Source organism: Peromyscus leucopus, chromosome 5, assembly GCF_004664715.2.
Source record: "Peromyscus leucopus breed LL Stock chromosome 5, UCI_PerLeu_2.1, whole genome shotgun sequence".
NCBI classification, from domain to species: Eukaryota; Metazoa; Chordata; class Mammalia; order Rodentia; family Cricetidae; genus Peromyscus; species Peromyscus leucopus.
Window position 1 is genome coordinate 1,863,103 of NC_051067.1, and position 27,291 is coordinate 1,890,393.

The 27,291-nt window shown below is 48.0% G+C and overlaps 1 protein-coding gene across 3 annotated transcripts in view; it reads right to left on the reverse strand.

Annotated features, from left to right (window-relative positions):
* The window catches only part of LOC114708433 (aminopeptidase O (putative)), a 311,317-nt gene that overhangs the window by 3,108 nt on the left and 280,918 nt on the right, over positions 1 to 27,291 (reverse strand). For all 3 annotated transcript variants that reach the window (XM_037205654.1, XM_037205655.1, XM_037205653.1), the window contains exons 14-16: positions 21,745 to 21,861; positions 2,601 to 2,687; positions 388 to 532 (exon numbers count right to left, since the gene is read on the reverse strand). In XM_037205654.1, the coding sequence (XP_037061549.1) occupies positions 392 to 532; positions 2,601 to 2,687; positions 21,745 to 21,861 (345 nt within the window). In that variant the 3' untranslated portion in view covers positions 388 to 391. The remainder of the gene's footprint in view (positions 1 to 387; positions 533 to 2,600; positions 2,688 to 21,744; positions 21,862 to 27,291) is intronic.

Genomic DNA, 27,291 nt, shown 5'->3' on the forward strand with positions numbered 1-27,291 from the left:
GCTGCCTACCTCACAGGTCAGGGGGACAGGGGCACAGGAGGCTCAGGTTTACAAGGCCCAGGAGAGATGCCTGCATGAAGAAGCTTGGAGCAGAGCAGTGTGGCTGCAGAACCGTCTGCTGACCTTGACCCTGAAGCCTGCGGATCTGTGTGAGACCCACGGTGGCCAAAGCATTGCCAGAGGGGCCACTGTGCCTTCAGGAGGACACCCGTTTCACACCCATAGTTCCAGGAGGCAAATGAGGTGGCTCCAGGGATCCTGAGCCTTCCTGTCCCCAAGACCCTTTGGCAGTCCTTACAAGGACTTCTGGTGCTGTGGTGGCCTTGGCTCATCATGTGGCTTACAAATTGACTTGGATGGTCAGGAAAAGAAAGGAAAGAGAATTACCTCTCTAGAACAGCATTTCGGTCACCACCTGGGCTGAGGCTCTGTCCATGTGTTCTTTCACCAGCTCAAAACAGCTGTGGGCAAGCTGCTGCTGCCTGGCATCCTCGCTTACCATCAGCTCCCCATATAGGTATACGCCCATGGCCTGCAGGGCACGGAGGCCAGAAAAGAATGGGAAAGCGTAAAGAGGCTGCACACATATTTACAGGGGCATATTTGTACTTGCTTTACACAAGCTGGTCCAAAAACACAAATGAGAGAAAGGAAACTGCCATGCGGCTGACTAGCTGCCATCTGCGGTTTCTACCTCGTCTCCTCTTTGTCCTCATCAACTCTATGGTGGCACAGACCTTTAACCCCAGCACTGGTAAGCAGAGCAGGCAGATCTCTGTGAGTTCAAGGCCAGCCTGGTCTATATAGTGAGTTCTAAGCCAGCCAGAGTCACATGATGACCCCCTATCTCACCCCCCTCCCAAACGCACGCACACACACACACACACACACACACACACACACACACACACCAAAAAAAAAAAAAAAAAAAAAAAAAAAAAAAACACCAAAAAGTCAACAACAGAAACACGTAATTTTATTGATTCTGTCACTCTGATGCTGAGTGACAAGATGTCCCACAGTACCTACTTTCAGGAACACTCTGGGCAGAGACAGAGCTCTCCAAAAGGTCACTATGGAAAACCCTGCATCTGTCAGGTCAGTGCATCCCAAAGGGCAGCTGGCATGAACTTGGTCACCAACCTGTCACCTACCAGGCCACAGAGACCACATGGTCCACAGCAGTGCAGGCAGGGCAGGGCAGATGTCGTCACTTTGGCCCAGCCTGGCCACTCCTCACCGCCAGGTCCCAACACGTCAGACACTGCTCTTCTGCTTTGAGAACAATGCTGCAAAGGCTTGAGTTTGCACCGTGCCAGCACTAAAAACAGGCGATTGTGTTCTGCAAGACCATAGTTCTGCCTGCTTTCTTGTTCCACGGAGCTTCCCAAGGGCTACATTCTGCTTCAAATTCAAAGGACTTCAAAGGCACACGGGATAAAACTCAGCAGTGGCTTCCGAAGTGCTTCCCTGCTAGGCTGAGGCGTGGAGGTCCCCCCTGTGCAGTGGACAGCGCGGCTGCCATCCACTGAGCTGCTCTTAGCTCTGTTCTGTCTGCTTTCTCAAACACCTTTCTATTTTTTTAAAGATTTATTTTTTATGTACATTGGGGTTTTGCCTGCATATGTCTGTGTGGGGATGCCAGACCCCCTGGTTGTGAACTGCCATGTGGGTGCTGGGAATTGAACCTGGGTCCTCTGGAAGAGCAGCCAGTGCCCTTAGCCGCTGAGCCGTCTCCCACCTCTTCCCGCAAACACCCCTTCCACCATTGTGCAAATGTGACATTTCTTCTGGAACAAAGCCGCATCCCTTTCTTTATGGGAATAACCAGCCCTCACTTTGCTGACTGCCCTGTCCTCAGACCCTGTCAAAAGTCCTTTTGTCCACCCCACCCCTACTCTCCACCCTACTCAAAGTGGCTCTAGCCCATCAGCCCACAGTTTGCATATAGGCTGGGGTTGGGAGAGAACATGTGGTACATGGGGACATGTCATGTGGGGACAAAATGTCAGAGGAGGTTCCCTGAGTGGTGACCTCAAAATATGCTACAGACCAAAGAGGTGGCAGGTGAGGTTATGGAGCAGACAGACAGACAGACACACACACACACACAGACACACACACACACACACACAGACACACACACACACATACACACACACACACACACACACACACACACACACACACACACACACAGTGCCTGAGAGTCGAGGTAGGAGACTGCTTCCTAGGCAGGCTGGGCTGTGCCTGGCCTAGCTTCCCAACAAGTGATCCAAGGATCACCCAGATGACTCACACACAAGCTATAACTGCAATTAGAGTCTCTACAAACTGGATGGACCAATCGTGCTGCTAAGCAGTGGCCTTGGACTGAAGTTTTAGAGCAAGCCTCACAGAATGCCACACTCCATTGTGGTAGTAGACAGAGGACAGGAGCTTCTGTGGCATGCCACTCTCAACTTGAAAGGCGAACAGCTCACCATTGCCAGTGAATCCTCCAATGCTAACTAGCCCTTCAGTTTTTTTTGAAACTCGATGTGGAGAACCTGGCACTAGTGAAGGTAGCCAATTTCCACCTCCTGGAAAGTCACACTCACCTGATCCTCCTGCAGGAACCTTGCCACCTGCTCATACGCCTTTGTGTACTTGTGCTTAATGACCAGCTCACACCATCGATGGCGAACCTTAGGAAGGAAGACAGGAAACCTGGTGAACAATGTTCCTTGGCCAGGAGAGTCTTGAGATAAACAGCCTCTGAACTGTAGTTTCACTGATGCACAGGGAACTTCTGCAGGCAGTTTGGCTGACCAGGCACTTGCATTTCATTTCTTCCTAAAAGAGAGGACTGGCACTCTTAAGCACAAGGACCATCAGTCAACATTAGTAGAAAGCACACGAAGTTTCAGACAGCAGCTTCACTGTGTCACACACAACTGTGTGAAGTTCACAGGAGTTGTGTGTCAGGTCTACACTCGTGGTGTTGCCAGTTTTAACACTTAAACCGCAGTATGTAGGAGGATGCCAACTTCAGATTCCTACCCAGTCATGACCTCTGCTGAGATGCACAAAGAAGCTCAAGCAGACTGCTGTCAACCTGCCAGCTCCCACACGCACCACGTACACCTAGTACAAGTGTCAAGCTCTTCTCAAAGATTATCCTAAAGGGTTGCCTGCAGGAACTTGCCAGGACCCTCTGCCTGTGACACAGCAGTGAATCCACTAGGGACAAGGGCCTTGCAGGGCCATCTCGCTGTGTGGAGGCACCACATCACCACCATTTTAAACCACAAGCTTCTGCCTGTTTGGTTCTCAATGCCACAACTGTTGCCTGCAAGCTGTCTGAGCTACACCCAGTCAACAGCCAGCCAATCAATGAATGCTACACCACTGCTTCAGTATCAGCCAGTAAAATTTAAAGTCTGCTCCCGTCACCCTTGTTTTTATTGCCTTTGAAAGAGGGAGGCACTTTGCAGCGATCCATTTGCAGGCAGTAATAAATGTAAGCAATGCCAACATTTTGGCTAGACCCTCTGCAGATCACATCACTATGTGAAATTCCAGGCTGGAGTCTTCCCTGAACCTGTATAAACAGATTTCCAGAATTTAACAATGCTCAGGAGTGGGGGTGGTGGGGGAGCCCCTAGGAAACCATGAAGAATTAGTTCTCCCACACTCCAGCCAGGGGCACCACCAGGTCTACGGTCCAGAACTGACTCTGGAAGCAAATGTGCAAAGCACTGGGGTTGGCCGTCCCTGGGGCTGTCTGTACCTCTCCTTTTCCTCCCAATTCAAGGTCATTTCCAGTGGCCTAGCCACACCCACACCTGGCAGCAAAAGGCCTGTTTGTGAGTTTTGAAAATGAGCATTAGCCAGGAGAGCTTGGTATGACAGTCACTGACTCAGGGACCTACTGCTCTGCCAGTTGCAAGATTCAGGCCCAAGAATCTCACTTTTCTCAACTGCAAAACCAGCAAGATACCTGTACCGACTTGTGATAATAGGCACTCACAGGACAACTCTCAGGTCCAAAGTATTTTGAGGACCTGTGGTTGCAGGACCTGGGTGACGACTTTTATCATTTTAAAACTGTGAGGCATACATCTTATTTTGAGAATGGAGGGCTTTGGAAAGGTTCAGGATTGAGGCTTGAGGGGAGCAGTGAGGCTAACTGCTATTTGGGGTAAGAGACTTAAGTGTTATTAATGCCATAGACAGACAGCAGCATGGTGAGGGTGCTGAAGAAGGATCAAGTGGAGAGACGTCCCTCAGAGGAAGGAAAGGTTTACACTTTACACCACTGACCGACTGGTGGGCAGGCTGTAGCTCATGTATGCAGTCAGGTGTCCCTGATTATGGCTGGCAGATGGGAGGCAGGGAGTCTGTTAGCTGGGGCCTGTGTACAGGATCAGTTCTGAGGGTAGGGGAAACAAGAATCTAGACAAAAAGGACTTCACCCAATAGCCTGCTCCCACACCTGTTGAGCGAGGGTCTCAGATAGCTCAAGTTGACCTCGAATCTGATGCACAGCCGAGGATGATCTTGAACTTCTTCACTTCCTGCCTCCACTTTCCAGGTGACAGGATTACAAGTGTAAGCACCCGTGTCTTATTTAGGCAGTGCTGGGATCAAACCCAGGGCTTCATGCACACTAGGCAAGTGCTCTACCCACTGACATGCATCTCTAGACCTCACTCTCCTCTCTGCTCTCCTCTTACACACAGAGAAGCAACAGACCATGCACCCTGGCCCATTTCCTATCGGAACAAGGCCCCATGGATGGGGGCAGGGGCTGGGGGCTGCAGCCTGGCTGGGATCTGTGAAGGTTCAGAAGGCCACGTCACAGAGGCTCTTTCACAACATGAGGTCAGCATTTCCACTTCTCCTACAGTTAGAAATGGTTTATTGTCATGACTAATAAGAGAGCCAATCTTCTGAACCCTGAAGGCAACCATGGCATCTAGGAAGGACAGACTGCCTCCCCCACCCCACACAGAGCAGGACAAAACAGTCTTTTCATCAGCAAGGGTTACATGCATTTCAGTATTTCAAAGACAGGATGTTTAAAAGACACCACAGAGATGCTGCAAGGCTGAGAGCTCTCTGCCTCCCCCCCCGGGCCCCCCCCCGCCCCCAATCTCCCTAGCCTCCACTCATGCAAGGACTTTTAGTTTTCTATCTAGTTCTTTGGGCAACAAAAAACATCTTCGTTTTCTCCTCCAAACTCGCAAGCACCCACAATTAATCCCCTCAGTGAACAAGGTGGCACCTGTCCCCCTGCAGTACTTGAAGGTGCACACCAGCAGGAAGCCGAGTGCCTTCTTCCAGATCACAGACCTTAGTGCCCTTCAGAGGCAACATCTTCAATCGAGATCCCCGCTCGGCTGGCGTGGCGCTCGGCTGGCGTGGCGCTCGGCTGGCGTGGCGGGGAGACAACACCCCATCACTGAGCCACAACACTCAGAAGCAGCTTGGTTTCATTTGCATGTTCTTTCTCACTGTTAAGTAATTATTGAACTGCTGTGGGATGGTAAAGCTTGACCTGTGTTTTTAAACTTCCTTAGGTAAAACCAAAGTAGGGGCATACTACATACATCCATGACAGTGTTGGGCACCCGTCAGGCTGTTCTGATCACAAGACCCCAAGTAGGCACTGGGTAAGGTCCAGTGCATGGGTGGGTGTGGGGATAGGAGAAAACTGGAGCCGATTCCCTGCAGACACAATTAAACTAAGACTGTTAACAGAACCTAGAAGCTGCCCCTCTACATGCTATGGCTGTTTCTAAAATTTCTGTGCAGAGGCTGCCTCTGTTCTGGTTTTTCTTACACCATCTAAAACGACAGCATAGCATGCCGATTTAAAACAACCAATGCACCAGACTGTCTCGACTTGTTTTCATGAGTAAAGAAAGACTTCCCAATTCTGATAACAGCCCACTAAGTGTCCCACTACACCAGTGCTGAACCAGATGCCCCCAGAGGGATGGTGCATGAAATAGTGAAGACAGAAATAACCCATGAAGCCATGGAAACCCAGGTGTGTGCTGTCTGTGGTGGTATTGTGTTCCCCCAAATATTGGGTACCTTAATAAACTTATCTGGGGTCAGAGAACAGAAAAGCCACTAGTTAGGCAGTGATAGCACACGCCTTTAATCCTAGCATTCCAGAGGCAGAAATCCATCTGGGATCTCTGTGAGTTCAAGACCACATTGGAAACAGCCAGGCATGGTGACTCACACCTTTAATCCCAGGAAGCAAGCCTTTAATCCTAGGGAGTGACGATAGAAAGCAGAAAAGTATATAAGTCGTGAGGACCAGAAACTAGAAGCATTTGGCTGGTTAAGCATTTGGCTGGTTAAGCATTCAGGCTTCTAGCAGCAGTTCAGCTGAGAGCCATTGGGATGAGGACACAGAAGCTTCCAGTCTGAGGAAACAGGACCAGCTGAGGAACTGGCAAGGTGAGATAGCTGTGGCTTGTTCTGTCTCTCTGATCTACCAGCACTGACCCCAATAACTGGCGTCGGGTTTGATTTTATTAATAAGAACTTTTAAGATTCCTGCTACAGCTGTCTCTTGCTCTGTGGGTATTGCCCTGCTTAATTTGAAGTTGGGCGTTCCCAGGTCAAGCAGCAGGCATGTCTGTGTTCTGAAAGACACTGGTAAAGGGGCTTTCCGAGATTTTCACTCCTGTCAACCTTCACAGTTCCCACATCCTGAGCTACTACCCCTGCTGGGCTATCAACCTCTGAGGAGTGGGGACAGCTCACAGGAGGCACTGTTTACCAAGTGCAGCAGGGCTACTGGGAAGTAGAGGGACAGGGGACGACGTTGTCAAACCAAGTAGTCTAAAGGAGCTGTTTCTGGAAAGAGTTGCCGGCCCACAGTGCCAGAGAACAAGAGCCCCAGGAAGGAACCTTGTGAGGATGACCTCTATCTTAAAAGGTGGAACCTCTTTCCCAGTCTGTTGAGTAAACCTTTACCTTTTCCTATTGAATCACTGGCCTTTCCCCTTAGTCTATAGTATGTTTTGAGTGCCATGTGATTTTGCTTGCATTTGTGAATGGTTAGAGTTGAATTTATTGTTTTTTCCCCTCTCCATGGTTTTTTAAGTCTGTTCTTTTAGTTTTAGTATTTCTTGAGTTTATGTATGTGCTCCAAATCACCTAACTGCACACTTAACTTTGCTTTCGTTTTTCTGAGACATTTGTTTGCTACGTAGCCCAGGTTGATCTAGAATTTCCAATGTAGCTCAAAGCTGCCTTCCAAGTTCTGGGATTATAGGTGTAAGCCACCACACTTGGAAAATTACACTTTAAATATTTGTGTTTTACTGCACTTCAACTGTTAGTAGAGTTGAAAATTTAATGGTTTAAATAGTGACTAAAAATCAGGAAACTCCGAAGGTTTTGCTAGGAATCCAGGAAGTCTGGAGTTAGTGAATGCCTAAATTCGAAATAGCATCACATGGCCAGGCCAGGCCAAGATAGATGAGGCCAAAGGAAAGGTGGCAGCCTATGAGGTGGGAGAGGCCGATTCAGAGTCATTTCTGGAAGTGAAGTTGAGAGACTCCTGCCTCTATGGTGCCTGAGCTATGGCAGGATATATGACTACCAGGAACATGCTCTCTCTTCCCTTCTGAGCTGAAAATACAGATAGCAGACAATCCTGAGTGCCTGGCTGGCCCTTTAGTGCCCCAGCAGGACAATGGCCGGGTGTCCGTGTGTGTGAGCACAGGGTCTAGCGTACAGATGACGGGACAGAGAGGCTGGGTCACTGGAGTCTTCCCAGTGCCATCAAGTTGATTCCTGTGTGATACACAGGTATGTACACTTCAGTGCAACAAACAAATAACTTTAGCAAGGTGTGGTAAATGCCTTTAATTCCTATATTCAGAGGCAGGCAGATCTCTGCAAGTTTGAGGCCAGTCTAGTTTACGTAGAGTGTTCCAGGCCAGCCAGGGCTACACAGTAGGACTCCATCTCAAAACCAACCAAATAAATACTTCCCCTTAGAAAAACTTCTTTCCAGGATGTTCTATTTAGAATGTAAGAGGGCATGGCTGGGTTTTCACACATAGGTGCCGCCTACCCCACTGGAAATGGATTCCAGAACTCTGCAGGCTTTTAGACCCTCCACCAATACAGGGTCCTGGGTATGAAACACTCCACATGCTCTTTGGGTTGGGTGCAGATGGAAAGATGGGTACCTGGAGGGATAGGTCTCAAAAAGCCTTCATGACAGAGCTGCATTTGAGGCCAGACAACTAAACCTGTCAGGTAATTCAAGCAACAGTCTGTGTTTAACAGTGGCACTGCCACCAGGGTGGACTGTGGCAGCAGGCCTGAGACTGGGGCCCACATTCAGCCAGGGTTCAGGCCTATGGTTCGTCTAGTCCAAGCACAGGAGGGCAGCTCACTATGCAGGCACAGGGGAAAGGGCAGGGAAGGGGCTCCTGCAGGCACACTTATGCACACTGCTCTATCTGAGCGTGTGCAAACGTGTGCACACACAGACAAGTGCTACTTTCCTACATTTCCCTCATTATATGCAACAACCTGAGTTTTTACTCTTGTTTTAATGCCAGTTGGTAACATACTCAATAAATTTTGTGGCCTGCTGTTTTGTGGGGAATTGACCAAATCTACCTCCCGAAAGTGAGGTTCAGAAGAGTGATGGCCTCCCGGGGAGGTGGGGAACCATGCCTGGGAGGCTGTAGACACTGCGGGCGACTCCAATGTAGTAAGTGTGTCATCTTGGTACTACAGCCTTCTCTTCCACTACAAAAGTTGTTTTTTGATTCCGTGAGACTTTGGAAATGGGTAACACAAGGGAATGCATGCCCAGATGACAGGGTGGGACCTACAAGGTCCTTCATTCCAGCATGGTGATGATCGGTGATGGCTGTGAACAGGACGGGTTCCAGGACAGAAAAGGGGTGGGGACTACACAGCTCAAGACCAACTACCCCTGGCCATAAGTCTTGGTTGTAAAAGAAAGCACAGGGCCCAGGTGACCACTGGATGGAAGAGAAGAAGCTTCAGGAGTTCGGGTCCGAATTACTGGGAAATTCTCAAGGCACTGGTACAGAGCACTCACGTGGCCTCACACCAGCCCCAGCTGTGTGGCAATTCTGTCCCGTGAACAAGGTTCCTGTGAACCAAAAGGTCCCTCAGAGCCAAAAGGCTCTTTCTTCATTTGGAGATAACACAGAGGAAGCCCGCTCTTCTGATGTCTACTGTCTTAGAAGACTGCTTCTATTCCTGAATTGTGCCTCAGATCCAGGGCACAGACCCTGACCACCATCAGGGACCCCACACCCCGTAATCTCTCCTGGCAGCAGCTGATGCCTGGCCTCGCCCTCCTGCTCACTCTGTCCACCGACAGTTACAGCAATTTAAATCCTCACGGCACCTTTGTAACCATGTTTAGAAAGTCGGTAGCCTTGAACTTTGTTACAGAATGGTGTAGAGGCAGGCCAACAGGGTGAGCACGCTGGCTTCTGTGTCATTAGGTGGCAAGGCTGCAGGGTTCTGTGGTGAGTTGGTAAAAGCAGGACATTGGCCACCCCCACCCCATTGGCCTCCATGCACTGCTTGAGGCATGCTTCTGAATGGACTTGCACTTGTGCAAGCGGAGAATGCTTCCAATGACTTTGAAATTATAATGCACAGTTGGAAGCTATAAAATGCTTTGAAGAATACCACCCATCCTATTTATGACAGGAAGCCCCTTTCTTTCTCAGTCCTTTTGATTTTGAAATTTACTGCTAAAGGAAAAAAAAAATCTGTCCAAGGAACACGATCTGGGAAGCCCATTAAACCTCATTTGGAGTTTCATTTTTATCTCTAAACAGAAAGACGAGGGCTTGGGGCTTTTTTAAGTTAATAAGTCTACATTGTAATAAACAACCCTGCTTTTTCAATTTGTGTCCTTAAATTAGATTTAGTTGGCTTTAAAGAGGGTTCACTACTGGTGAGAGGGGAGCCTTTGCAGGGCGGCTACAGGCCGAGGGCACTGCCAGCTAAGAACTGTGGACTGGTGTCTGCAACAGTGCATACCGACGTACTCTTTCTTCTGAGACCAAAGAACTGTCAGCTGCAGTGTGTGTGCCACACAAAACTTTTAGCATCTTTGTTTTATTCTGTTGCTCTTCCTTTCTCTCACTGATCCCTGTTCCTAAAGGACTATAAAGTGAACATTATTTTTCTGTATATAAAGGAAATTAGTCCTTATTTCATCTGCCGCTGTAAAGCCAGGTAAGTGAACACCTAGACCTGGGTTAGGGACACAGAGACTTAGGAGATAGCTCGGTCAGGAAAGTCCTTGTTTTGCAGATACAAGGAAGGAAGGGTGAGCCTGTAAGTCCCGCAACTGAGCAGACAGAGACAGGCTCGCTGGCCGGCCGGCCTAGCCTAACAGATGAGAGACCCTGTCTCACAAAACAAGATGGATGACTCCTGAGGGCCAGCACCTGAAGTTGGCCCATATCCATGCACACACTGGCAAACGTGTCACTTTGTCTGGGGTAGCACACTGAGGGACATCTCAGCTGCTGCGGCTACCACACTAGCATATAGACAGAGTATGCAGTGAGGGCCACGAGCAGTGACAAATGGCACATACAAACGGAAGTGCAACACAACAGAGCGGCCTGGCCTGTACGTGAAGCTACTCCTGTGACCAAGGCAGATCCTCATCTTTCCTCCTCCCCCATAAACAGAAAATTTCATCTGATGACTTTAATACCATCAAGGGTTTGGTGACAATCAGAACTTTGGCGCTGATGTGGGGCTTGAACTGGATTTAGACGGTTATCACCTTCTCTTCCCAGACTTTCCACAGAACCTTTCAAAATGTTTCTGAAGTCAGAAGTAATAGCACCAATCCTTTTTCTTCTTTCTTCAACACACAGTACCTGGTCTTTGCTGAAAAGAGAACTTTTGCTGCTGGTAGAGACAGTGACCAAGCAGGGACAGCCATGCCTTCCTAGGGAGCAATGACCCAGAGGCCACACGACGTCTCCAAAGGCTCTCTTGAAAGAGTTTCCACTCTTTCCCTGAGGACACATGCTTCTGGAATTAGTCACTCCCATTGATTTGCTATACCAGACACGAGATCCAGGAAAGAAGGGTGAAGCACAAAGATTCCACTCCTGGAGCTTCCAGCCACTGGAAGGCTTGGGAAAGCCAGAACACTGGTCAGATTTAGGTCACATGCCACTACATGGCATAAAGGGGATTTGTGGAAGACTAGGAGAGGTGTGGAAGGGGCAGACATGAGCGCAGCAGACATCTATGATGTGGAGGAGGAGAACCAGCTGGAAGAGGGGGTGTCCTGAGCCCACTTAAGAACCATACCACATGGCTTAGCCTCCTTCTTAATGGCCATTACCTCCAATAATCTCCACAGGAACTAGAGAAAGAGACTTCCAAAAGAAAGACTCCCTGTTGAAGACAAGGGAGATTGCCCACACCAGGTCATCTTGCCCAAGAATCGCCATGCATGTTGCTGAATAACTCAGTCTCTCTAGGGTTTCAGTTCTCTTTAATTTTGCTGTGGCTGAAACAGGAAAGGAGGCACATGCAATGTTCTACAGAAATTACAGGAGCTGAGCATCTTTCACAGTGGAAAGATTTGGAATGTGGAAATTTCTTTGGATTGGATTGCATCCCAAAGAAGTCTGTGAAACTTGAGTAAGTGGACTAAGGAGAATTTGTCTAGTTTCTAATAACAAATACTCCATTTATGAGGTGGAGGACCCAAGGCCCAAGTGAGATCTGAGTCTACAGAATCATTAGATGCAGGAAAACAGTTTCATGACAGGTTAGACAATAGTCTCTTGGATTTGATACCAAAATCACAAGCAACAAAAGAATAAATAAATCAGACTTCATGAAGGGCTGCTTGTTTCAAAGGATACTTCTTAAGTCTTCACTTTCATGAGAAGACAACCTACAGAATGAGAGACACTTCTACAGATTCTACCTGATAAGGGACTTTTACTGGGATTATATAGAGAATTGCTCTGAGCCAAAGTAATAGACCAATGTCCAGTAAACAGACAAAGACAAGCCCAAATCATCAGCAAATAACGAAAGGCAAATAAAAGCCACAACAAACTATCGCACATAGACTCAGATGGCTAAGAGGAAAAGAAGACAGTAATGTGTGTTGACAAAGACACAAAACCCGCAGCCCTCAAACGCTGCTAGAGAAGGCAGGTCCTCACAATAGCAGAACAGAGTTAGCACTCCTGGGCAGCCATTCCAGGGACCTGGACACATGTTCTGACTGAGGAACATTTACACAAACACTTATTATCCATGATGGCTTCTGAGGGATGACCAAATGGGGCATCATCCTTCAGATCAAAAATATTTGGCAATAAAGAAGCCGGGCGGTAGTGGCGCACACCTTTAATCCCAGCACTTGGGAAGCAGAGGCAGGCGGATCCTTTTGAGTTTGAGGCCAGCCTGGTCTACAGAGTGAGATCCAGGAAAGGTGCAAAGCTACACAGAGAAACCCTGCCTCAAAAAAACAAAAATAAAAAATAAAAAATAAAATTGGCAATAAAAAGAAATGAAAGAGATCTGGGGCCAAAACTTGGTGGTAGAGCACTGGCCCAGCATGTAGGTGGCCCTGGGTTCAATCTCTAGCATTCTAGTAGGAAAAGACAAGGACAAAGAGCCAAGGGTAGTGTAGCTCAGTGGCAGGATTTAATCCACAGCACTGGGGGAAAGTACTCATGTGTACCACAAGCAAGGAAGAGCCTGGAAGCATGCATCAAGTGAAGAAAGCCAGTCACAAAGTATCACATGGCACAGATCAGGGTCTATATCTGAAAGTCCAAGGGGTGGGTGGGGGCGGGTCTCATATGGTCTGGACCAATCTTACACTTGCTCTACAGCTGAGTGACATGAGCACAGCATGTCACTTGAACTCCTAATCCTGCTTCCAGACTGCTGGGGCTATAGGACTGCATCATCATACTTGGCTTTTAAAAGAGCGTTTGTTGTTTTGGGGGCAGTGCTGAGGGACTGAATTCAGGTTGTCACATATGCCGGGCAAGTGTTCTCAAACTGGGCTGCATTCCTAGCACATTAGTGAGTTGTATTGAAAACCATCACAGCCTGCCTTCCAAGAGCCACGCTGAGGGAGGCTTTGGATAAGGAATACTTTCTACACACAGCAAAGCTTCCTAGAGGCCTGAGAGTGGAAGGAAGCCTCAGCTTTGGATTGTTGTGTTGGCTGGTTGCTGGTCCCCAGAGTCCTGGGAACACCCTGTGCTCTGCCTGTGTGTCTGGGTCAAGACTAGCTGATCTACAAAACATGGTTCTATGTGGCCTGAGGTTCTCACAAAAGACAAAAGTAGTGTAGGCTGAGTACCTCTGGTGGTTTGAATGTAATTGGCCCCCATAATATCATAGGGAGTGGTATTATTAGGAGGTGTGGCTTTGTTGGAGTGGATGTGGCCTTGTTGGAGGAAGTGTGTCATTGTGGAGGCAGGCCTTGAGGATTCCTATGCTCAGGATACCACCCAGTGTCTCAGTCGACTTCCTGTTGCCTGCAAGATGTAGGACTCTCAGCTACTACTCCAGCACCACATCTGCCTGCATGCCACCATCCTCCCTGACATGATGATAATGGACTGAACCTCTGAAACTGTAAGTGAACCCCCTCAATTAATGTTTTCTATGTAAGACTTGCTGTGGTCATGGTGTTCTTCACACCCTAACTAAGACAGTATCTCAGTGGAGAAAAAGGTCATTTTGGGTGCCACTTCAGCAAGCTCAGCCTTTTCATACTTTGCACCTTGAGACACAAAGAGAAGACCATGGTATGTGAGTGGGAAGCAGAAACCAGATCCAGCTCTCAGGCCTATGGGAGCTGTACTTGTTGGCAGACTTCACATTCAATCTGTGCCATCTGCTTCCCATAGGTGCTAGCAGCCTAGGAAGACACTTGGAGAATTTTGGCAACATGGACCTTTTATTTTGCAACATTTAAGGTACACCTGACATTTGAGTATCATTCAATTTACCACCATGAAATAAAATAGCAGTGTTTAAAGTTTTCTCTTTCTCTCTGTCTCTGTCTCTGTCTCTGTCTCTGTCTCTCTCTCTCTCTCTCTCTCTCTCTCTGTGTGTGTGTGTATGTATGTATGTATGTGTCTGTCTGTCTGTCTCTGTCTGTGTGTGTGTGTGTGTGTGTGTGTGTGTGTGTGTGTGTGTGTGTCTCAGAAAAGAAACCTAATACAAAGATATATAAACTACTGACTAAGCTATGGGGAATCCAGAAGCACCGATTAAACCCCCACATACTGCTATCACCAGGGGCTTGAAAGCGATATGAACATGAGGTGTAGTTTGGTTTCTTAGTTATATTGTTGGGGTGGCGTCAGACCAAGACAATCTTATTTAGACCCTAGGAAAATGAATAAATCTCCCTCATCTTTTTTGAGAAAGTGTGTTCAGACTGGATGACTACGTAGTCATAAAGAGTAGAAGACAGGGAGGGAATGAGAAGGAAAGCCTCTGTTCTAAGCCAGGCTGACCCCTGGTGCTATAAGCCACTTATACATTCCCTGTAATAGTTAACTCTCAGCCCAGGATTCCCTTAAGAAAAATCTCTCTGAAGAAAACAGGCCACAGTTCTCTGTGGCTCTGGTTTTTATTCATGCCTGCCCATTTAACAGACATCTGACCAGCCAGTGTGCTGTAATAATTTACAGTTTAAAAAAAGTCTCCAGCCTCAGGAACAGAGGAACATTAAAAAACAAACAAAAACAAAACAACAAAAAACACCCCAAAACAAAAGCAAATCTTTTGTTATTTTAGATCAGCTTAAAATAACAGAAAAATGGGAGACAAACAATGTTGTTGGCTTTTCACGGAAAACATCTGTGAACACTGACTGACACGAGTGTTCACAAGAGCGAGAACCATCAAAGGAGTGCTGGGCGACACTTTGCTAACTCTGAAGGGTGTCCAAAGACACTGTTACAGTCCAAGCACCAGGAAGGGAGAGCACAGGACACAGCTCAAGAGCGACCTGACGCACACCGCTCCTTCCTAAGTCTGAAGAGACGGGGCTCTAGGCAGGCCTGTCCAGCTCCTTTAGTTCACAAGCACTACCCTGGGTCTGCACACAGAAGACACTGAAGCGGAGCCACGCCACGGGCTGCACTCACCTGAGTATGAGCACAACAAGCCAGCCCTCTGTACAACAAAGATGTTGTGTCAACTGCTCTGAACACTGTGTATTTGTGAGTTTCCAGGTGGAAGAGACAATGGTCAAGTTGGTCTTCTGGGAGCTTTTCTGTGAGAAGTGCACTGGGCTGGCTTTGAACTCACTGTGTAGTGTAGACCAGGCTGGCCCTGAACTCCAAAATCTGCCTGCTTCTGCCTCCCAGGTTTGGGGATTAAAGGCTGGTGCCACCATACCCAACCTTAATTTCTACCTCGGATACCAGTTCCCTTACTGCCCTCCAGTATTCTATATCATTCTCCCGTTTTATATTCAGTCTGACACAGCCAGCAATGCAGGGAAGGGCCTATGAGAGACTGCATGCTGTCCACACGGAAAAAGTACAACAGATGCTTACACAGGTTTTCTCTGTGTCCACAGCACGGGCTCCCTGTTCAATACCCATGTGCTACCACCTTCGTTTGCAGGCTTCTTTCTCTCCTATTGGAAGAATCCACCTCTTCATTCTCTGAAGCTTTGGGTGGGCAGACTGGGTTCCAGGTGGCCCTTAAATGCAGCCGGCCATCTTTGCAGTCCACATACTCTAGGCTGTCACCAAGTGCTAGACAGTTCGTCACGAGCTCGTAAGAACTGCCTTTTTCTGAATCCACTGCTGCCTTGGAGCAGGGCCTCTTAACAGGGACTTGGCCCTTTAGGAGATATCTGGCAAGACCTAGAGACATTCAGAGTCTACAATGGCAGAGAGGGAGCCTTATACAGAGAGAGGCCTGGGATGCTAAACGCCTACAACACATGGAACAGTAAAATATCGGAAAGTGGGGGCCGAGAAACCTTGATTCGGAATATTCCCACCTTCACCCCACCCCCACCCCCTCCCTACCTCATCTCCATCCCTACCCCATTCCCACTCTGGGGGCAAAACACATGCCACCCAACCACTGACCCAAAGACCAGGAATTCTGTGACCACAAGCGAAAGGGATGTCACAAGCAGGAAGACAACAGGCACTCAGTGGCTGAGCTCTTCCCTCTCTCTCCCTCAGTTTATAGCAACAAAGAATACAGAGCTAAAGAGACAACATGAACTATGTCTGCTAATAAAGAACCTTCCAATGAACAGAAACCACATTAACTAATGGGCATGCTCAGCTGGGTTATGGCTCAGGAACTGAGCATGTGCCTGACATGCACAAAGTCCTGGATTCCACCCCTAGCAAGACAGCCCACAAAACAACATAGTCTTCCCTGTTTCCTCATCTTACCTTGTTAACAATTCCATGGAAAAAGTATTTATAGCTTCATTTTAATCCCCAGGGAATTAAGGCTCTGGAACCTTTACCTAAGTCCCCAAGAAGGGGTCTGGAGAGGTGGTGAAACCTTCTAACCATTCTGGAGTGTGGCTTTCCATCTGATCTGCTAACACATCCTGACAGTAGCACACTCAACCAAAGCACAGTTTCCAAGGAAAACAAAATCAGATATGAAACCCCAGAGCAGAGATCCTTCTGTCAAGTTTCCAGTTAGCAGTGGTCAGAGACAAACCACGCCCCTCAACGCTGGCAGCACAGTTGAGATAATGCTGTACTGGGGAGGAGAATGGGGCTGGGGAAATCAAGTGACATGTGTCCACCATCTGGCTGCGGCCCTGGGACCTGAATGCAGCTCAGTGCAAAGTCTATGCCTTGACCAGCACCAAGCCCTGGACCTGGGTGCTTAAGATGGTACTTCTTACGCCAGGGGGATGGGCACACATGGCTATCATGCTTCCTTCCTCCTTTATTTAGTTTGAGACAGGGTCTCACTGCATAGGCCAGTCTGGCTTGGAACTCACTGTGTAGATCAGGCTGGCCTCAAACTCCCTGAGATCCACCACCTCTGCCCCTCAAGTGCTGGGACAGATGGTGTGACATTACACCAGCCCTTATTCCTATTTCATCCTGTTCTTGTTCACTACCTGCCACCCCACCCCCTGCCTTTTTTGGTAGTTTGAGACTGGGTCTCACTGCGCAGTCCAAGCAGGCTGGGAACTCATTCTGATACTCCTGCCTCCTGCATGCTGGGATGGTGACAGGCCTGTCACCAGCTAGAGCGCACCCTTCTTTTCATGTCACAGAGCTTCCCACTTTGTGAGGAGATGAATGGGTGCTGACAGTGGCCTCTTCTTAGCAGCTACCTTTCTGGCTGAATGTATCAACCTAAACATCAGATCAGGGCACACTATAGTGTGGACCACTCTGGTCACTGGCTACACAAGGCAGTGAGATCCTAGTTTTCCAAAATTATGTTAGAAAGATCTCTCTCTCTCTCTCTCTCTCTCTCTCTCTCTCTCTCTCTCTCTCTCTCTCTCTCTCTCTCTCCCCCTCTCCCTCTCTCTCCCTCCCTCCCTCCCTATACACACACACACACACACACACACACAGAGAGAGAGAGAGAGAGAGAGAGAGAGAGAGAGAGAGAGAGAGAGAGAACAAACAAAAAGAAAAATATTGGAGATGATGTAGACTGAGGTATGCCCTGGCCTAAAATGCTCAGTGTGGCCTCACACACGAGTTGCTTGAAGTGAGCTATGGGGTTGGTAGGAAAAGAAGACACTCAGGAAGACCATGGATCCTCTTATCATAGGCCCGCTTTTCAGCTTAAGACACTTGCTAAGGCAATACAGGGGACTCTCTATTTTAAAAGTGACCAAAGAACATTTTTAGAATTACTCTTTAAAATTTGTTGCATTTTTTTTTTATGTGTGTGTTTGCCTGAGTGTATGTATGTATCCTACATGTGTGCAGGAGCCTGGAGAAGGAAGAAGAGGCATTGGATCCCCTGGAACTAGAGTTACAAATGGTCCATGATTAAAACATGCATAGGTGAACCACATAAACCGACTGGAGTGTTTAGGGACCTGAACCCAGGTCCTCTGCAAGAGCAGCAACTGCTCTTAACCAGGATCTAGCTCTCTGGTCCCTAACTTACATTTTTATTTATCCGTGTATATGTATGTGCATGTGCATCACGACACACACGTGGAGGTCAGAGGACAACTTTTAGGAGCCAAGTTTTCTCCCTTCCACTAAGTGAATCCTGGTGATGGAATTCATGTCTTTAGGCTTGGTGGCAGGCACCTTGATCTGCTGAGCCACCTTACCAGCCCTTAAGAGATATCTTACATAAGGCTTTTTATTCCAGAATCAGCTGTCCATTACATACTCAGAATTTATAGCTTTTATTTGAACAACACATAGGACTGCAGACAAATGCTTCTATGGATTAAATTTCCTCATCAGTTTGTTTTCATTCCTAGTTGAAGGAACCCTGACCCAAGACTGGCTGGTAGCTCTGACTCTGTGTATAAAAGGCACCCAACTCCTAGGATTCTGCTACTTTCTAGACCAAGGAACACCAAGGTGGCCCTGCAGATGGCAGACACAGGGTGGCCCAGAAGAGTGAGAGTCACGCTACCCCCTCCTGCCTCACTGGCCCCTGTGCGCTTCCTTGGAGATCTGGGTTTGCTGTGTCACCTCCCCCACAGCAGTTTCTTAAGGGCAGGAAGGGGGGGGCTACAAAATCCAGAATGGAGTTCAGAGCCGACCCTGACAGCTCCTGTCACACAAACCTCCCAAAGCAGCACTATCAGCCTCGAGGTCCAACACACCAAGGAGCTCTCACCCAGAGAGTACAAGCTTAGAGAACAGAGCAAGGGCAAGCAATAAGAGCACTTCGATCTCTCCGAGAAAAGGAGGGGTATGGAAGCTAAGGCCACCCCGAGCTGCCCCACCCCATGAGGCTATGGGAGAGTTTCTTACAGTCTAGACTCTTTTAATTGCCGCACCAAGAGCATACAGCTCAGCCAGTAGAGGGATGTGTACTGCACTTTGTTGTGAGGGGCACGGCCAGCTGGACCCACAAGGTAGCAGCAGGCTCTTTCTCAACCTTGCCCAGATACATATGCTTTCAGAAGGCCTCCCCACGATCATGGACAGGTCTGGCCCTTCTGTACTGGACTCCTCATTCTACATCCCACCCAGGGCTTGGACAATGACCTGCGCAGACCATCAGAGGCCTAACTTACCTTGCTCTTCTTCCAGGGAGGCTCGGCACACACCATGCTACAGAGTACAGAGGTCTCTCTGGCCATCTTTCAAGTGACTGCTACTTATTCTATATTTGAGAACCCTGATAATTTGAAGGGACTCCCTTGCTTTCTCAGTCACAGGGAAATAGTGAGAACCAAGTTAGAAACCTCAAGATTGTTTCCACCAAGTAACAACTCTTTCTCCTGTGGAGTGTCTGTCACTCAAAATAAAAGTAGCTAATGGTTTAACTTAATTCCTGCTACTTAGTCACCAGAAGTCACACTTAAATAATGAAGTTTCTAGAAAACAACCTGGCTGCTGAAAATCTTGTTGCTGCTGTGATTTTTCACAGGAGCTTGAGGAAAAGAGAAGTCAGCAGCATCAGGAACTGCAGCCACACCAACTGTGGAACTCCCGCTTAGGCTGAAGTCAGTCCCGAGTCCATGGGACTCAATCCGCAGGGCTAGCAAGGGCCACAGCTGCAAACTGCTATAAAAAGTGACCAGGAGGAGGGAGGATGGTCAGAGTCCTGAGGGTCACTAACTACACCGAGACCCGGGTTTTAGGTCTATCACCGCTTCCCTTGGTGCACAGCAGCATGCATCCATGCATTCCCAAATGTGTCTTTTGTGCCTCAACAGCAAGGTTCAAGAGTTGTTGCAGAAACCACGTGGCCTGAACTATGATTTTCTGTTCCTGTACAGAAAACAGTTGCTTGCCACTATTCTGACATGTTCTAAGCCTACACATCTTTCTGGTCTTGAGTCTACACATCCCTTCTTGTCCTTTGGCTCCATGCTGCTTCCTCTGAGGGGCCTTTCTGGAATACTTGGTTTAGAGAACAACCAGCTTTGCCCTGTGTACCTTTACCCCGTGTATCACTCCTTCACAGATCTTGGCTGAGGTCGCCTTGCTCACTCAATGAGCTGTCTGAGAAACACAAGCTTCCTAAGGGTGAGCCCAGCCTGTGTGCCCCGTTCCTCCTCGGTGTGTAGACCATAGTGTGGACACTACGGTCAGATCATATCTGTGTGAAGGGAGCCGTGATACATTCAGTCCACCTGGCTACTGAGGCACACAGAAGAACCAAGTGTCCAGTCTTCAGGCCGTGAGATGGCTGTTGGTGTGAGAGGTGATGGGCAGTAAGGACGCCCGGCTGTAATGAAGACAGGATGTGTGACTCGCCAACGGGAGGAAGGAAAACAAACAGGGACCAGAGCCTCACGGCTTCCGGGCACCGAGGGACAGGTGCTCGGCACCTGCTCTGACCCTCCCACCCAGTCAGTGGAGGCTTGCAGGAGGAGCCTCTACTCCAGTGGAATTCAACCCCGTCAAAACACAGCCCTCTGCCTATAAATAGGAAGGTCTTTGAAACACTAATTAAAAATTAGTCTGGCATTTGGAGTCTCTGATAAACAGAAGGGCTAAGAGCAGAAACAAACACGACAGTTGTCCATCTGATCTACGCACAGGTGGTGAAGGCTGCCCGTTGTCTCCCCACGGACTTTCTTTCAATTACTCCTAAATCTATGGACTTGGAAAATATGTAACAAAGTCCGCCTTCTCAGTGAGCTCCTCAGGAGTTCTGTCAATGTGACCCACTTTACTAACTCGGAAAGCCACTAAAGAAGCCAACATGTCTAAAAGAGAAGCTCAAAAACATAACCCGATGAACAGCGACAGCCTGAAAACACCATTAGTCTCCATGCACATCTCATAGCGGTGTATACCCCACTCAGTTTCAAGTGCCCAACAGCCCAGGTGCTAGTAGCTGCTGGAATGGAGTGCACAGAAAGCTCAGAGTTGGTTTTCTTATAGTCTCTGCATTTTAGAGTATTGTATCAAAGACAGTTTCTCTTTGAACTTTTGTGGTTTTCTTAGGATGATTAAATACATTAAATATTTATGATTTTGTATTTTTCAAACCTGGAATCCATATAGGATCTGTACTGTATTCTGAATAAGCTAAATGATCTTAAGACTCAATATCACACTGCATTACCACAAGCATCCAATTTTACTTTTTAAACGATGACTGCTAGATTGGTTTTTTTCATTTCCTTTACACATGGCTTCTTTCTTGTCCTAGCTGTATGCAGCCCGGTTGCTCCCACACATCTGAGCCGAGTTTCCTTAATGAGCAAGGGAAAGGCGCCACCACCAGAGCACAAAATGACCCGCCCAAGTCTTAATTCAAACAACTCCACCCTTGTTGCTCAAGCATTTAGAAAACTTGCACTGTCTTTATAATTTACCTCATAGGAGGGGAAAGCTGGGTCTCCAGCAGTTACAAGTACAAAGTGATCACAGGGGACTAGTGGGGAAGGACAGGCTTCTGGAAACCCAGTCCTTGACTCTAAAGCAAGCACAAGCAGCATGCTAAAGCCAGAAGTGACCCCACAGGCCGGGGCTGCAGTGGGCTCATTGCCTTCCCATCAGTGGGGGCTCAGAGTCTCAACTGCGTTGTTACCTCTGCATCCTGCTCCTCGAGGCGGTACGTCTGCTGGAGGCGCTGCAGTGTCTGGGGGCTCAGGGTCTTCTGCTCTAAGAGATGCTCCAAAAGCAAGATGATCTGGTCTGCAGTAAGCTGAGGACAAAAGAAACAGCCCTTGAAATGTCACTTAGCCAACAAGAAGTTAAAACCAAGGTTCTGAGCAAGGACAGCAAAGCCAGGGTAACTCAGGCACTGTTATATGTCTGAAAGATGGGGAGAGCAGGTGCTGACTTTGCCAGACATGAGCGTCTATGCTGTTTGCAGCCCCAAAGACTGGCATGCTGGGGCCCAGCAAAGCCCTCCTCCGTGGCTTGTCATGCTGGGCATGTGCTTTCGGCATTTGTCCTAGTCGAATGTCACAGTGGCTAATGATGGCCTTGCTTTGCGGCTAGACAAGGACTAAAGAGGTCATCCAACTTTAGGCAAATCCACAGGATCTTTACCAGAAATGGGTAGGTTCAGATTTCTTTCTGAACCATGTGAAGCCTGCAAGGCACCTGTTGAGCCCTAAAAAAAACCATACAATGTAACAATAGCCTCCTCTCACAGCCCCTCCCCTTCATGAGGAGTCTACTTATAGTCTGTGAGTTTAAGATACTAAAATTCACTTTACAGGCTGCAGACAAGCAGATGCACAGCAACGGATACACCTAAGCACACAGTCACTCTCACTCAGAATTCACGTAGTTTTCACACCAAAATTGGTATTAGAACTGCTAAAGGCAATGAGAGGGAGGAGTCTGTGTGTGGTACAAAATGAAACAAAGTGAGTACTGCTGTGAACAACCGCAGTACTCGACTAAGAGCCACGCCATCTCAACCCAGCAGCAGAGTGAGGGGAGTGCTCAAGATACACCTGTACTGACTGGAAAAGGTTCACTTTAGAATCAGAACTTGACAATTACCTACAAATTCCACATTCTCTACACTGGCACCCCCCCGCCCCGCCCCCCGGTCCTGGATATGCCTGATAATATTTCTGAGCAAACTTCTGGAGGCCAACAGAGGGTGCCTGCAAACACCAGGATTTTAACTGCCAATTTCTATTACACGAAAGGCACTAATTTACCCCCTTCTCTCCTCTTGCCTGAACCCTCCCACAGTGTGCACACACTGGGTACTCTCATCAAGAAGGCACCCTCTCCTTTTCCATCTCACCTTCCCTCCCTCCCTATTTGTCTTTGAGGAAGGGTTTGACTTTATAGCCTGGCTGGACTGGAACTCTCACTCTGTAGACCAGCCTGGCCAGGAACTCGGAGACCTGCCTGTCTCTGCCTCCCGAGTGCTGGGACTAGAGGTGTGCCTCACACTTCGCACACCTCACACTTCCTATCTCACCTACATCTCAATGAACTCATTTCCCCAGTAACATGCAGTGCCCAGTGTGGGTTCCTGGGTATATTTATTAGGTAGTTTTTCTCCTCCACCTACGGTTAGACCATGGACAGATTCTGAGATCAACAGGGAACACCGGCTGTCTCTAGCAGGATGGCCTGACCTACGAAGTCCTAATACAAGGATTCCATAAATGACTCCATTTCCCTCCTGAGATAGCAAGTGTTTGCAAGATGTTTTAAGACATGGAGCTACATCTGCCCTTTTCTATAACGCTGAACATGAAGCTGCCCTAGTGAGACCAAGAGAACCAGCTATTCGTTAAAGCAGGTCAGTCCCAGGACCTCCAGCACCTGTCCCCACCATATGCATCTCAGGTGCAGGTGGGGCATCCAGGCTCCTGACCAGGCACCAGCTGAATGTCCTTCCTGGAGGCTCCTCCTTTCCATCACTGAAAGCCCTGGCTGAAACTGGCTGAAACTGGCCCTTCGGTCCTCTTCCTTCTGGCCACCCATCAGACCCAACAGCAGCTTTAGCATTTCCAGGGAAGCCAGTCTCTGGTGAAAGCTGAACTTGTCAGCCCAAGGCCTTGAGTGCACCTTTCTCTAAAGGCTACCTATCTTAAACACCCTCCTGCAGAGCGTCTTCCCTCGGTGCCCAGCTAAGGCCCCTCAAGCCACCCCCACTGCTTCCCTTGGTTTTGTTGTGGCAGTGGCTAGAGTCACCTGTATACCTGATCTGGGTGTCCCTCCTGGGTTCAAACACTGAACACAACTCCAGCTCAAAAGTGAGGACTGCTAACACGTGAGCCCAACCAAATCTACGCCTGTGTGCTGTTTTTCTTCCCAGCAGAAAGCTCACATCTGCACACAGACAGAATCAAAAGGATCATGGGAAGCTTTCGTTGTCTCAAAGTTGACACAATGGAAACATTGAGAGCTAAGCCGCCTGACTTTGAGACCGACAGCTGAGATGGCGGGGGCTGGAGGGAGGAGAACATGTGCACTCCAACCTTTAGGGCTGTTTCCTAAGTTTATCTGGCTCTAATTAAAAGGCGGGAAAGAATGAGGGTGCACACCCCTTCAAGGAATCCACCCTCCTTCTTTCAGGAAGGTACAGACACCCTCATGCACGCACAGGCTTGTTCAGAGGCGGCCAGGACAGAAGGCACAGCCATGCTGAACATTCCTCCCTAATGCTGGGAGATCTCTGCTCGTCTGGCCTTTGTAGAATGGACTTGAAGAAAGCACTCCATTAGTAAACAACCTGTGGCCACCTGGCTCTGTAATTCATGGGAAAATGTAGTCTCTAAACAATCAAGAAAGTAGAGACAAATTAGTGGCCTAACACTGTTTTCAGCCACAGATAATAAAACTATCATTCACAAGTAAATATTCACAACTTCATTCACAAGTAAATATTATATCACAAAAAAAGGATTACAAGCTTGAAAAGAGGATTTGTTAAAGCAAAGGTATTTTAATCGAGTGAACTGTGTAAAGTAAAATACATATTTGCTACTTGCCAAGCCACCCTACAATGGCAAAGAAATAACACATGATAAATATTCACAAAGAGACTGAACGATGATCTCGAGCACTTGCAGATGTGCTGGGAGGCAATGCTGGACAGCAGGCTGTCCTGGCAGCTGGCACAGAGGAATGTCCTACCCCAACCACGTAGAAATCAGCTCCCACATAACCTTGGGACCAACTGTGTGTTACCATGAGGTACTGAAGGAGACACAGACTATGTCCACTGTATGGTGCCATCAAGAAAAACAAAATGAAACAGACAGACAGACAAACAAAAAAGAGCCCATGTCCGTGAGCATCAGGCCCCAGGGAAGCCAACTTGAAACATTACTGACATGATCTGCCTTTCTGGCTGGGACTGACAGCTCATGCTCGAAATTCAAGGGGAGAGAAAATTCTTCCTTTTCGCAAACAAGGATCTATGATAAGGTTATTATTTTCACAATGGGAACGAACACCTCAGTATTGTAAAAATGCATCTGCCTAGGAAGCTCAAGACAAAATAAGACTGTGAGATGCCTAAATTTTGTGGGTACTTGAAAAGAATAGCACAGGCCTGTAAAATTTACTCAGATGAACACAAGAAACAAGATGCAACAGGAAGCCAGGCAAGTACAAATGCTATTTGTTAATTGTGGAAGTCTGTATTCTTGCCATAAACATTAAAGATTTCACAGTTGTTAATTATGAAGAAATGTACAAAGGGAAAAGTTAGCTTCATCTGTTCCCCAGCAAATTTAAAAACTGAGACAAGTGCCACAACTCTGAACTGTTTTAGTTTCTTAGAGAGAAAATGTGGAATTTCCAACCCCGACCCCCATCCCAAGTAGAAGCAGCACAAAGGAGCACAAAGCTCCTCCAGGGGCTTCAGTGCCTTTGCAGGAGGCAGGGACCAGAGTGGGTGGGTGGGGGCAGGGGCGGAGGTCACTCTGAGCTCCCTGAAGACATCCACACAACTGCAGCCACCACCTCTTCTTCATCAGCACAACGCAATGCAGAAAAGCCAGTTTACCTCGGAAGTCAGAAATGCCACAGACACAAGTCTCACCGTGAAGATTCCACAGGCACAAACATCAGGGCTGCAGCTGGCATGTGCTGAGGGCCAAGGGGAGCCCCGAGCCCCTCCTTTGCGGCCCAGCTGGTGCACAGCAGAGGCCGGTATGAGGAAGGAAGTCAGCACAGCTCCAGACGGAGTGAGCCTGAGACTAATGCAGCCACAGACTGACAGTGGCGTGAGTTCTATTATTACCCCATTATCACTCTGGGATCTGAGCCGAAATGAAGCATGCTTCCTCCCTGGTGCCATTTCCTTTTATCCTGGCTGGAGACTAAAAGCGGATCAATGGGGGCAATAATGTATGATGTCACTTCCATTATAGCCACAGCCTCCCCTCCTCTCTCAGTCTGTCTGAAACACACAGAAAGATCAATTCTTCCCAAAAATGGTTAAAAAATGCTTTGGGAGCACGCATCTTCCAGAAAAGCCTTCTCTGCTATATTTGTCTATGTTACTTCGGCAGGAACTGTTTACACAGAACAAAACAGAAGAAATGGGGGAGGGAGAAAAATCTCAAATTCTCCTGTAGGCTGGAGACTTGTTGGCTGAAATTCAACCCAAGCAAGGGCCAAGGCAGAATGTGAGCTGCTGACCTTTGAAAGTCACATGTAGAAGGTGAAAGGTGACCTCACAGATATAAAACACCTTTCATTTTATAAGGTGCTGCAAATCTGGAAAATTCCTTGCCACCTTTTCCAGGAAACACAACCACCACCCTGGAGGCCCCAAGATAACCCACTCAGGCCCATGGGTGCCTGGTACCAATGAAGCACGGGAGCGGAACCTAGGAAGACAAGATATTGCTCTGAGCCTTAAAATAAAACTCCATAGTGAGTTTTCACTTGCAGAGGGTTCCTGCCAATAAGGACAGAATTGAGAAAGTCCCTCACAATCCAGAGATCAACAGAAGCAGGAGCGGAGGAAGCGCGGCCCTCCGCTGCCTGACAGGAGAGGCCTTCCCCGTCAGGAGGCACACTGCCAACAGGCAGAGTCCTGGGCCAAGTTTGCCGGACCCCAGGACAGAACTAAAGTGTCTTCCACGCATTAGAAACTTAAAGAGAAACAGCCGCCGCCGTCGCCGCCACTGCTGTTGCCGCTGCTGCAGGCAATAACAACAACTGTTCTCTGCACCGCTGCAGCACAAGAACTGTTCTCTGTGGGTTTTTGCTTTAGTCACATTTTAAAGAACTAAACACAAGACTAGAATATTGAATGTGAATCCCGTCTGTGTTATTTTGAGGGTAAAATTCGAGGTTGCTAGCAAATGAAGGTTATTAAATAATGAAGAGTGAAAATACTTTTGCTTTACACTGTAGAAATCAACCAACGGGCAAAGACTCTTATAGGAGCATCAGTTACTTTTGGTTACTAAGATCTTTACAAATTATCCCCACAGCCACACTTGCCAAAGATCACCACAGCAGCACCACAGAATTCACAGTACTAGAAATCTGGGAAACGTTACTAATAGTTTGAGATGATATGTGAACATCCAAGTCATGGTTCGGTAACCGCATTTCCAAACTGTTACCACAAGGTGAAGGACCACAGGGGCCACCAAGAGCAGGTGGCAGCTGAAGTAGCTATGGCACAGAG